The sequence below is a fragment of the Podarcis cretensis genome, assembly GCF_951804945.1.
Source record: "Podarcis cretensis genome assembly, chromosome: 2".
NCBI classification, from domain to species: Eukaryota; Metazoa; Chordata; class Lepidosauria; order Squamata; family Lacertidae; genus Podarcis; species Podarcis cretensis.
Genome location: NC_137171.1, coordinates 64,305,369 through 64,317,766, shown reverse-complemented (window position 1 = coordinate 64,317,766; position 12,398 = coordinate 64,305,369). Strand labels below are relative to the sequence as shown.

At 42.0% G+C, this 12,398-nt stretch overlaps 1 protein-coding gene across 2 annotated transcripts in view; it reads left to right on the top strand.

The window, feature by feature from the left end:
- The window catches only part of FAT2 (FAT atypical cadherin 2), a 106,837-nt gene that overhangs the window by 28,014 nt on the left and 66,425 nt on the right, over nt 1-12,398 (top strand). For both annotated transcript variants that reach the window (XM_079968178.1, XM_079968177.1), the window contains exons 2-3: nt 3,685-6,957; nt 7,381-7,695. In XM_079968178.1, the coding sequence (XP_079824304.1) occupies nt 3,693-6,957; nt 7,381-7,695 (3,580 nt within the window). In that variant the 5' untranslated portion in view covers nt 3,685-3,692. The remainder of the gene's footprint in view (nt 1-3,684; nt 6,958-7,380; nt 7,696-12,398) is intronic.

The window sequence follows — 12,398 nt, the reverse complement described above, 5'->3', positions numbered from 1 at the left end:
GCTTCTTTCTAGGATCAGCAGATGAGGAACCAAGAGAAAGAGAAACAAGTTCCTGCATGCTCCCTGACTCTTCAACCCTGTTAAAGTTGTGACATGAACCGCGCTGTTAAAATCATGGCTCTCTGGCTGAGAATAAGCAGTGTGTGTGTGTGTGTGTGTGTGTGTGTGTGTGTGTCCCCGTCCTTTTGTTCTCAGAGCCCAAACCTGTCATTTTTCTCTAAGAGCACTTGTGTCTCTCAAATTATTTGCTCAGCATATGGGTTGGCAAGCATCTTTGAGGGGAAGTGAACCCTTCTTTCAGTAGCTGACAGGCCACAGATCATACTGCTTAGCTTCTGTATTGGTTGAAACAGCAGAATATACCAGACACTGTCGCCCCAAAAGCATGTCGTTTGGAGCAAATTTCTAATAAAGAGACCCCTGACCATTAGGTCCAGTCGTGGCTGACTCTGGGGTTGCGACGCTCATCTTGCTTTATTGGCCGAGGGAGCTGGCGTACAGCTTCCGGGTCATGTGGCCAGCATGACTAAGCCACTTCTGGCGAGCCAGAGCAGCGCACGGAAATGCCATTTACCTTCCCACCAGAGCAGTACCTATTTATCTACTTGCACTTTGACATGCTTTTGAACTGCTAGGTTGGCAGGAGCAGGGACCAAGCAACGGCAGCTCACCCCATCACAGGGATTCAAACCGCTGACCTTCCGATCGGCAAGCCCCAGGCTCAGACCACAGCGCCACCCGTGTCCCTAATAGAGCTGTACAAGTGTGAAAACCCTCATAATCCAATATGGACTGGTTGTTAATGCCCCCCAAGTTTGCTACTCCTATAGCTGAAAAACAGTGCATTATAAATTAAGTTAAAGTGTGGGAGGTTCTGTTAGCTAGATGTCATCTCCAAACTATGCAGTTCTCACCATTTTATCATTCAGAGAAAACAGATTATGGTCTTCCAGATTGCTTTTTTTTTTTTTTTTTTTTTTTTTTAGCAATTGGTTGACATGCTGAGGGAGGCATTTACAGCTTTGAGATTTCAAATTATGCCCAAAGCATATTTGGATGGGACATATGCCAGAATGCCTGTTTATCTGCATCCAGGGAGAGGTGGAAAAAAAATATTTCATTATGCTCCTTGCAATGTATTCATGTATTATTCTCCCAGGGTAGAATTCCCAAAGAATTTCCTTTATAACAGTATAGGGAGCAAATCTGCTATTTGTTGATAGAAATAGATACACTACATATAAAGCTTCTATGTTTCCCTAAGCAGCCCAAAGCATTAGACAAAATGTCAAAAGGAGTCCTGCATGCTAGGGGCCATGAATTCTAAAATGTACTTCATTGCTGTTTGTATTTTTCTGCTGACCATTGGTTTCTATCAAATAAATTTCATAGAATCATAGAGTTGGAAGGGACCCCAAGAGTCATCTAGTCCAAACCCCTGCAATGCAGGAATCACAGCTAAAGCATCCATGACAGATGGCCATCCAACCTCTGCTTAAAAACCTCCAAGGAAGGAGAGTCCCCAACCTCCCAAGAGAGATCGTCAATTTGACGATCAATACCTGACATCTCAAGGATCTATATTCCCTTCAACTGTTAGGTAAAGCTACTCAATCTGGCTTCGATTGGGGTTTTTTTTTGGGGGGGGGGGATATAGCACTCCACCTTAAATCTTTGTCTTCCTTTGTTTCTTCTGTTTACCTCTTGCCCACCTACAAAGGAACCTGTGTGTTTTGTCTAAGGATGGAGGACAGACCTGGATCTAGACTCATTTGGGTATTTGCCTAGATAAGGGAACAGCCATTGTGTGTTTCTGCTCCCTAGTACAACCTGAATGGCAACCAAATAGACCTCATTTGCTTGACTGTTGCCTCCTTCCCGACCTCATCTTTGGCCTCTTACAAAATAGAGACAAATGACTTCACTACAAGATACACTCTGTGTGTGTGTGTGTGTGTGTGTGTGTGTGTGTGTGTGTGTCCCTTTTGTTGCTGCTGCTTTGTTACCATCTAGTCTGATAAAAGAGTTTTGTAGAACTGCATGCAATTTTGTGACATTTTGGTTGGCAAAATATGTGTATTCCCTCCCTCCCCAGCCCAATTCTATATCCAGTAGCAGCCTAAGTAGTTAGAAGATTGGGATGAGACAGGGTGAGGCTGGAGCTATGCAGGTGCATAAGCAAAGACAATCCGGTCAATCTGCCAGTGTGCTCATGGAATGGATTAAGTTCAACAACCAAGGTACCGCTGTATCTAGTTTAATAAAGCATCTCCACAAGTGAGACTCATACACACATAACCAGCACAGTTACAAACTGAGGCTATGGCTATGTGCACCGTACGTTTGACTTAAAGTGAAAAGCAAACTATTTTTGGACGTTGGATCTTGAAAAAGTGTCTGGACAAACAAGTCTGCCTTGTTTAAGGCAGGATAGTGCCAAACATCTGGCAGGTACTTGATCACTGATTTTTAATTTAAAACAGGAAGGAACAGCACCTGATAGAGATCTCCCGGGATATCCAGGGTAAATATAGGCACCTATAATTAACCCAAAATGTATGTAAATATTCTCTCTTTTCATCCCTGAATGCAAATTTTAAAAAGCATTCACCTGTCTTTTTGCAAAAATATTTTCGGTATTATGATTAGCCTTAAGCCCTTTCCTCTGCGATATCCATAATATCACTAAAAAAATTATGTGTAAAACTGAAGAGACCAGCCATAATGCATGTCATGTGTTAAGGAGGGAAAGAGGGCAGCTAGGTTCTGACACCAAGTGCAGACAACTGCTGGAGATGTGGGAGTAAAAATGCGAACTTAGTACATATGATGATTAACTGCCCGATGATAAGATCATTTTGGTGCAAGGTGAGGATATTTATAGCAAGAGTAATAAAAAATAATTGTTATTTAGGGTAATTGAATTTAATTCTAAATTATATTTCAGAAACATTGGAGATTTCAAGGGGTCAAAAAAATGGATGTACCGTGCTATATTAGAAGAAAAAAACTTGTTTTGATGAATTGGAAGAGCCCTAAAAAGATTCCATTGAGCACATGGATTGATAATATGGACAGATTAGCTACATACGAACAAATTGCATGTCAACGCAAAATAAGAATGGATAAATATGAAGAAATCTGGAACAAATATTTAAGTGATAAGGCGGATAGTGGTGAGAAGTAGGGGGAGGAGAGAGAGAGGTGGGAAAATATTGTTTTAAAAGGTGTAGTCATAGGTATTCAAATCTGACTTGTCAAATTGTGTTGTTATTGTTATTATGGTTTTTGTTGTATGTGTCTTTTGCGGTTGTTGTTTGTATCAAAAAAATGATTAAATAATAATAATAAAGCTAGGTTCCGACACAGGAGAGACAGAAATGTGACCAGGGTATAGGAGGAGTGAAATGAGAGGGAGATGGGTGAGGCAGTGAGGTGGTTGGTGCGGTGCAGGGGGAAAGCCAATCCAATGCTTCCGCCACTGCACCCACACCACACTGACCTCCCTGCTGCCTTGCCTGTCTCCCTCTCAGTAACTGGCAGGAAGTCAGCTAAACAGCACAGCCCAACCACATCCTGCTGGTCACCACTGCATTTAGCTTAGGCTCTGTATTATTTTTTTCTGTACCTTGTTTTCCCTTTGGCAATTCCGCCTCCTCACTGTTCTCGTTTTCCTTCCTATAGGGCCTGCAATGGAAATCAGAACAAGGAGGCTCGCCGTGACTGTTGCACTGTGCCTGACGTCTTTTCTGGCTTGCGAAGGGAATTCAGAAAAAGGCAATGCTTCCCTGTTACACTTTACTTATCCCCTTTATAACACGACAGTCTATGAAAATTCCCCTCCCAAAACCTATGTGGAGAGCTATGTCAAAATGGGCATTTACATCACGGACCCAGCATGGGACATCAGATACAAGATTGCTTCTGGGGACACGAGTGGCCTGTTTAAAACTGAGGAGCATATTGTGGGAGATTTCTGCTTTTTGAGGATCAGGACTAAAAGTGGTAATACCGAGCGGCCGAACAGGGAGTTCAAAGACAAGTACGTGTTAATAATCCAAGCCTTGGAGAAAACATTTGCCTATGAGGCTTGGACCAAAGTACTGATCCACATCCTTGACAGAAATGACCTGAAGCCTCTGTTCTCACCACCCTCTTATAAAGTCACCATCCAAGAAGATACACCCCTGAAAACTTCCATTGGTGCAGTCAGTGCCACAGATGCTGATGTTGGTCAGAATGCAGAGTTCTATTATGCATTTAGTACAAGGTCACCACTATTTTCCATTCACCCCACCAGTGGGGTAATTATGACTGCTGTGAAACTGAACTCCACCCACAGGGGGAAGCACCAGTTAAAGGTTCTGGCTGTGGACAGAATGAAGAAGATCTCTGAAGGAAGTGGCTTTGGAAACGTGGCCAGTCTTACAATCCAGGTGGAGCCATCTATCAAGAAACCCCCCATTATAACATCAGTGATGGTGAGGCCATCCGATTCTCCTGAGGATCTCCTTTATGCTACGTTGAGTGTGGAAGTAGATGGATCAGGAGCTGGGGTAGATTCAGTTGACATTGTGGCTGGAGATCCAAGGAGGCACTTCAAATCCACTAGATCCTATGTGGGAAGTAATGAGTTCATGATAGTGTCAGCCAGAGAGATCAATTGGAACGATAACCCACATGGTTTTAATCTCAGCCTACGGGCTAAAGACAAAAACAAGCCACCTCTTCTTTCTCAGATTGTAGTTATTCAAATACCACCTTCCAAATACGCCTCTGTGAGATTTGAAAAAGATCTGTATCATGTCCAGCTCAGTGAATTTGCACCTCCTGGCAGTCATGTTGCAATGGTTCAGATTAGTCCAGTTCTCCCAAATCTAAAATACATTCTGAAACCCAGTTCTGGTAGCACAAGCTTTAAAATCAATCCTCAGACTGGCCTGATAACTACAGACAAACTAATAGATTTCCAGGAACAGTCCCACTTTGAACTCAAAGTTACAACAAGTTACAGTGAGGTCTTTGCCACTGTCTTGGTTAGTATTATTGATTGCAACAACCATGCTCCAAGCTTCAACCAACCATCGTACCACGGCAGCTTTGATGAAAATCTGCCTCTGGGCACCAGCATCCTGTCTGTGAAGGCTACAGATAGTGACTCTGGGGAGAACGGTTTCATCACATATACCATAGCCAACCAGAGAGCTGTTCCATTTGCCATTGACCCATTTTCAGGTGTCATCTCCATCTCCAAGTTAATGGATTATGAGCTAATGCAGAGGTTGTACCATTTGCGTGTCTGGGCATCAGACTCGGGGTCTCCTTTTCGCCTTCAGACCGAGGTTTTCGTTTCCCTCAGAATGAATAACATGAATGATAATGCACCAGCATTTGAGAAGATTAACTGCAATGCAAGTATTCCATGGGACTTACCTGTTGGCCACTCTGTGATCACAGTATCAGCCATTGATAATGACGAGCTTCAGCCCATCAAATATGAAATCATGTCTGGCAATGAGAGGCAGCTTTTTGAATTGGATCCTGTGTCTGGGGTGATTTCTCTTAGAGCTCCTCTAAGAGATCTCCATGATAAACTAGCAACGTCCTACTCTTTAAAAATCACAGCCACAGATGGGGAAAACTCTGCTTTCCCAACCTATATAAATATCACTGTGGTCTACCAGGCTACCCAAGTAGAGGTTCAGTGTGAGGATACTGGGGTCCTTAAGGAACTAACTAAGAGCATGATCCACTCTATTGAATCCCAGTCTCCAGAGCAAAAACCAGATGAAGATTCCTCCTTGAATGTGCATCTTATAAACCATCATGCGCCACAGTTCGATGATTCCTTCCCAAGATCTATTGATATAATGGAGACAATCCCAGTCAACTCAACCATTGCACAGCTGAGAGCTGTAGACAGCGATACCGGCTTTAATGGAAAGATGGTCTATGTAATATCTTCTGGGAATGAGGATGGTCGTTTTTACATTGACACAGAAACGGGTCTCCTCCTGGTCTCCTCTACTTTGGACCATGAAAGAACAAGTTTCTACGTACTTAACATTACAGTGTACGACCTTGGCATTCTTCAGAAGTCTTCCTGGAAGTTGCTAGCAGTAAACGTTCTGGATACAAATGATAACGCTCCTAAATTTTCGCAACATACATACTTAGTTACTATACCAGAGGACATAGAAATAGGCACAACCATCACCGTGGTGAAAGCCGATGATGCGGATACAAATGACAATGGGAGAGTGAAATATTCTTTTTTGGCACCTTCTGATAAATTTGACATCAATAGCATCACTGGTGAAGTAGCAGTGACTGTACCCCTTGACAGAGAATCGTGTCCTCATTACATATTAAAAGTTGAAGCCAGAGACCAGCCACTAACAGGCCAACAGCTCTTTGCAGTGGCTGATCTGGTTATTTCTTTGGAAGATGTAAACGACAATTCTCCACGCTGCATCCCAGCCTTGAATAAGGTGAAGGTTCCTGAGGACCTGCCCCTTGGGACAACATTGCTGTTCCTAGAAGCCTTTGATCCAGATATTGCATCTGGGGGAGAGCTGAAATATAGCCTGTTCAGAGATGATGAGGATATGTTTCACCTGAATGAGTTTACAGGGGCCCTGGTCTTGGAAAAAGAGCTGGACTATGAGAAGAGGAACTCTTACAATCTAACTGTGAGAATCAGCGATGCTGGGATGCCCCTGTCTCTTTCTTCCCTCTGCCATATTGAGATTGATGTTCTAGACGTCAATGAAAACTTGCACCCACCTCGCTTTGCCTCTTTCGTGTATGAAGGGTCGGTGAAGGAAAACAGACCAGAGGGGACATCGGTGATGACAGTGATAGCGCACGACGGCGATAAAGGGAAAGATGGAGAAATCCAGTATTTCATCAGAGAGGGAACAGGCTTGGCTGTCTTCGATATTGAAAAGGACACAGGTAATAATAATAATAATAATAATAATAATAATAATAATAATAATAATAGGGCACTAGACAAGATAGAAAAAAATGGCGTAAATGGCATGGGTTGTTTGGTCTGAAATTTTCATTTGCCAGCATTTTTTAAAAAAATTGCTAGTATTATCTATGTTTATAAGACTTCCTCAACCTCGGCCCTCCAGATGTTTTTGGCCCACAACTCCCATGATCCCTAGCTAGCAGGACCAGTAGTCAGGGATGATGGGAATTGTAGTCTCAAAACATTTGGAGGGCCGAGTTTGAGGAAGCCTGGGCTACTTTGTCTTCAAAGGGCTTCGGAGTAAGAAATCCACTTACTTTAATTTTTGAAAGGGATTCTTATATACATTTATATATTTCTAATTGTGGAATCCGTATATCCCCCCTTTTTATTTCTCTTAGGTACAATCTTTACCACAGGTCCGCTAGACAGAGAAACCAACAGTCATTATTGGTTGACGGTGCTAGCTGTCGATACAGGATCAGTCCCTCTGTCTTCTGTGGTTGACATTTACATTGAAGTCACTGACGTAAATGACAATCCACCTCAGATGTCGAGACCGATCTTTTATGCCTCTGTGATGGAAAATTCCCCGACCAACACCTCCATCCTTCAGGTTGAAGCTGCTGACCCAGATTCTGGCTCCCAAGGGAAGCTGACCTTCCACATCATAAATGAAAACCATAATAGATTTTTCACCATTAATCCTGTCACAGGTAAGGAATAAACACATGCAGATTCTGTATTTGTTTTTTAATCCTTCCTAATGTGTATGAGATTTATTTTATAAGGAGTAAAGTCTGGTAAAGCCCACCATTTACAAAGACTCGATCTCAGCATGGTATCTGCTTATTAGAAAATACTTACAATTCTGTCAAAGACACCCCCCACTGCTGGTCACCACAAACAAAAAAAAATGTTCAGATGTCTAGAGGGAACAAATGTTTCTTGCTTGGCTTCCTCACTTGGAATAGATGAATGAGAAAACATAAAAATATAGATCATTGCTTTTTCAACGCAATGAATAGGCTACTACTGTCTGAATATAGGTCTTAGGCCATTGATAATTCATTCACGCCATGCAAGGGAAGCCTGTGACTTTCCAGATGTTGCTGATGTTGTTGTAATTTATTACCTGCCCTTTCTCCCTAAGGTCGCAAGATAGGTTACAACAACTGAAACACAGTGTTAATCAACAGATTAAAACAGCTTACAATCACAAAAATAAAAATAAATAAATTAAAGTGAGTCCTAGGGTGTTCAGTTACTTTCTTGAATTAAAAAAACAACAACCCAAAGCCACCATTGTTATTGTGTGAACTGGGAGTCAGTTTGTGCATCAAGAGCAGTCACACTGACAAGAAATGGCCTTTTAGAAGCTCAGGCTTTGGCATTCGTATTCAATGCAAACCGCTATCAACACTAGCTAAATTCCCCTTGCTTTACCATTTCTATAAATCTGAGCTGCGTCTATCACTTCCCTTGTTTTGTCAGTGTTAGCAGAGGAGGTATCAACTCAGCCTTTCGCTTCCATTATGTCTGTGTCATCTCTAGCTTAGGGAACAGATCCATCCAGATTGTTCAAATCCTACCAGTGTTTAATGTAAACTGCCTCTGAAAAGTAGTCTTCTGGGTCTGGTGTTGGGCCAGTCTTTACAGCACTCCTGCTGTAAGTGACGCAATGCTAGAGACATTGGCTTCATTCACTGCACGATGAGTTCCCAATTGGGCTGCTGTATGTGTATATTAGGGATATGGGTGAAGTGTATTGGAATAGTTCCCTAGTTTTGAGTTTGTGGCTGACAGTAGGAGAGAATTGTTGATGCGCCATGTTGTCTTCAGGCAGCAAAACTGGCTTTGTAGTTTGTGATTTACAGCATTTAAATAGGAGCATGCAGACTCTGGCACAACCTTTGCCACGGCCAGTGCCAGTAGCTGGCATGCCTGGTATCTTTTCAGTTTCCTTTCATGGACTGCTTCTAAACTGCTTTGTCTTCTGATTTCTTTTCGTCTATTGCTTACAACCTGCTTCTCCTTCCCAAGGGAATAAAAGTAGACCGTAACATATCAGAAGGATCAATCAATGTGGCCAAGAATAATATATCAAAAAATGAAACAAGTAAAGATCAAAATCATATCCAAACCAGAGCAAGGGTACAATAAATCTGTTTCCATTAACTGTAAAATGAGCAGTCCTGAGAAGCACGGCATATAACAGAATAAAAATCAATATTTTTTTTACATAGCCAGAAGGTTTCATGCGAAGTGATGGCACACCCCAGAACCTGCTACACAAAGATTGTCCTGTGGATCAGATCAAATGCCCATCAGTTGCTGCCTCCTGTATAATGTTGCGTGCCTCCATTCATAGTTCTTCAGGCACTCTGTCCACCAAATCTAAATCCTTAAACCTGTTCCTCACTTCTACTGTGTATTCATAAGGGATTTGAATTAGATTGTATCTTACTGGCCCAGTGGTTTTTGCTACTTTCTTCAGTTTAAGCTTGAATTTTGCTATAAGAAGCTGATGATCTGAGCCACAGTCAGCTCCAGGTCTTGTTTTTGCTGACTGTATAGAGCTTCTCCATCTTCGGCTGCAGAGAATATAATCAATCTGATTTTGATGCTGGCCATCTGGTGATGTCCATGTGTAGAGTCGTCTCCTGTGTTGTTGGAAAAGAGTGTTTGTGATGACCAGCTTGTTCTCTTGACAGAACTCTATTAGCCTTTGCCCTGCTTCGTTTTGAACTCCAAGGCCAAACTTGCCAGTTGTTCCTTTTATCTCTTGACTTCCTACTTAGCCCTGTTTAGGGAAGTTTAAAATATTTGATGATGATGATGATGATGATGATATTATAATAATTATATAAGGTAATAATTATTATATTATCATTATCATCATTATTATTATTCCAAGTGTGAACACACCATAGATTTGTATGAATGCATTATTTCTTTTAATTCTTGAGCTCTGACAAGACATTGGGCTTCCACCCAGCCACATGAAATGTCGAAGTTTCAGTATTATGTTTTTATTGTTTTCTCTTTAGTTCTGTTCTAGATAGTTAAGGTGCTAGAAGAGAGGAATGATGACCCTAGTTACATATGTGAGGGATTTGTTAAAGTGAGGAAGGCATAAGTGAATGAGATGCATGTGCAAAGGGCAATGTCAGCTAAGGAAGTTGGATAGATTTTTGGGAGATCAGCCAGAATTGGCTGAAATCATGCGCAGGGAATGCGCCACACGGCAGCAGTTTGCAGCTCCTTTGTGACACTTCAAACTACCTGCCGCTGGCAATGGATTTATATCCCTACCTGAGCTGATGGCCCAGCTGAGCTTTTGCCAAGTGCTTTCTCACTGGGGAGCTTTTACAATCCAAAGAAGCCATTTGCACGTGTGCTCGGGAACCAGGCATTCAGCTGGAATTTTCTTTGAAGCTTTTCTTGCTGCAGCTCAAGCAGCCAAGAAGGCCAGCTGCTTCTGAAACTCAGCAACAGGTTGGATTTTGAGCTGTACAAAGTAGCAAGAAAGCTCCATCTACCCACACGTCTTTGGATCACAGTCTATGGCAGTTTGCGGGCCTCAGACTCACGTATCCAGGAATAATACCAGGGTCCCCCTGCTTAAAGAAATTGAAATCAAAAGATTTGGTGTAAAAATGCGGTGTTAATTATGCGGTGGGTCTGCTACACAGTTATAATGTTTCTTTTGCTAAACCTTATAAAATGTTAGTAACACTTCAACTCTTTACGAAAGAGCTTCTGCTGTCAAATCTGTGTGATTCTTAGATAATAATAAAATGGCTGTTTAGGTTCCTGGGCATGTACAGAATGCCTTTCTTTCACCATCAACTAACCCCAAGCTGTCTTCCACAATGTTGGGTTACTCCAATGCTCTCTTTGTCCAAGCCCCAATGCATCTCTTTGTACAAGTGAGAGAGCAAGCCCCTTCACCTTATTTTCTTGAACTCTCTCTTCTGGAAGACATGCTTGACTGGAATGACAACCAGGACCAGCCAGTGCAGCAGCATCCTTTCAAGGTCACATTTTTTTCTTTGGGCGCTTCCTGATTCAAAGGGTAGCTCAGCTTTTGTGTATTATGCTGTCATTTGGTTGGTGAAATTGCTCAGAATTCTTCTTTGCATCACGAATCGCTTTAACCAAGATCTGTTAATCTACACATTATGGATTAGCCATAAACTGGCTCGTCTTGTCGTTTTCTCCAACCACATATTGCTCATTTTCCCACCTCAGGCCTTGTCAGAGCTAATTGTGAAGAGTAGCTTGTTATATCATTCATCTTTAAGCTAGGTTTCATTCCTGATTTGGTAGGTTACACCCATTGCTCTACCCTCGGTTTATTCTTTTCCTTTTTAAGAAAGGGAAAGATGGAGGGAGAGAGTGAAAGAAAATAGAGATGTGTTGCAGTGCCTTTTCCAAGATGTTGTTGTTGTTTTACCACCACAACCCCTGTCAGCATTCCATGGCTACTGAGCATGCTCAGCTTGTGTCTACACTAACCCATCTGAAGCACAAAAATGTAGTTTTTCTCAATCCAGAATCATTGATGCTCTGCCTAAATATGCTGCTTTCAATCTGGATTAATTCTAGATGCTGCTGTCCACAAGGGTGAGTGTGGTTCCTTGATACCATCCCCACAATTAGGTTAACAACACCTTTTCTTCTCTGCACACCTCCAGGTGTACAAAGAAGGAATTGGTGACTGTGATATGCATACCCACAACATCACTGGGCAGGTTTTGGTACAACTCCGCATTGCTGGTACATTTTGTACAAGATGATACAAAATTAAATCTGCAATGAGCTTTTATTTTTGGAATGAAACCCTTTTCTCAAGAACCACTTTTTAGGGGCAAAGGAATGCAAAGTAGATCTATATGGTAGGTGGACTTTGTAGAAAAAACCAAGTGCGCAATCTCCATTGATTCTGCAATAAAATGTGTGGATGCAGCTGCTTCCCACATTGAGCCGTTTGGGCTCCCTCTTTCTTAGAGGGTTTCTTTCTATTATTATTTTAATTAATTGAAGACTTAATCATCTTCTACAAATCTCGGGGATCTCTAAAGCCTGTTGTCAACAGACACATCCTTCTTGCGCACAAGATAATGCCAGTTTAGCTACATAAGGCTCCACACTTGGAGATGAAGTTTGCTCATAATGCAAAGGATATGTTTACACAAACAGAGAAAGAGAGAGAGAATAAAGGGCATTAAAAGTGGGCCCTGTGTTGCTGATTGAGACTCCTGTTATGCGATACTGGCAAACGGCAGTTAATGCTTGGATGAGAAGGTCTCTAAAAAAATGGATGCATTCAGCAAGAAGAATAGTGGATGATACTGGATCGAAGGCTTTTGTAGTAACTGGAGAACTTGGATTTCTAACCTTTCCTCCTGCAGCA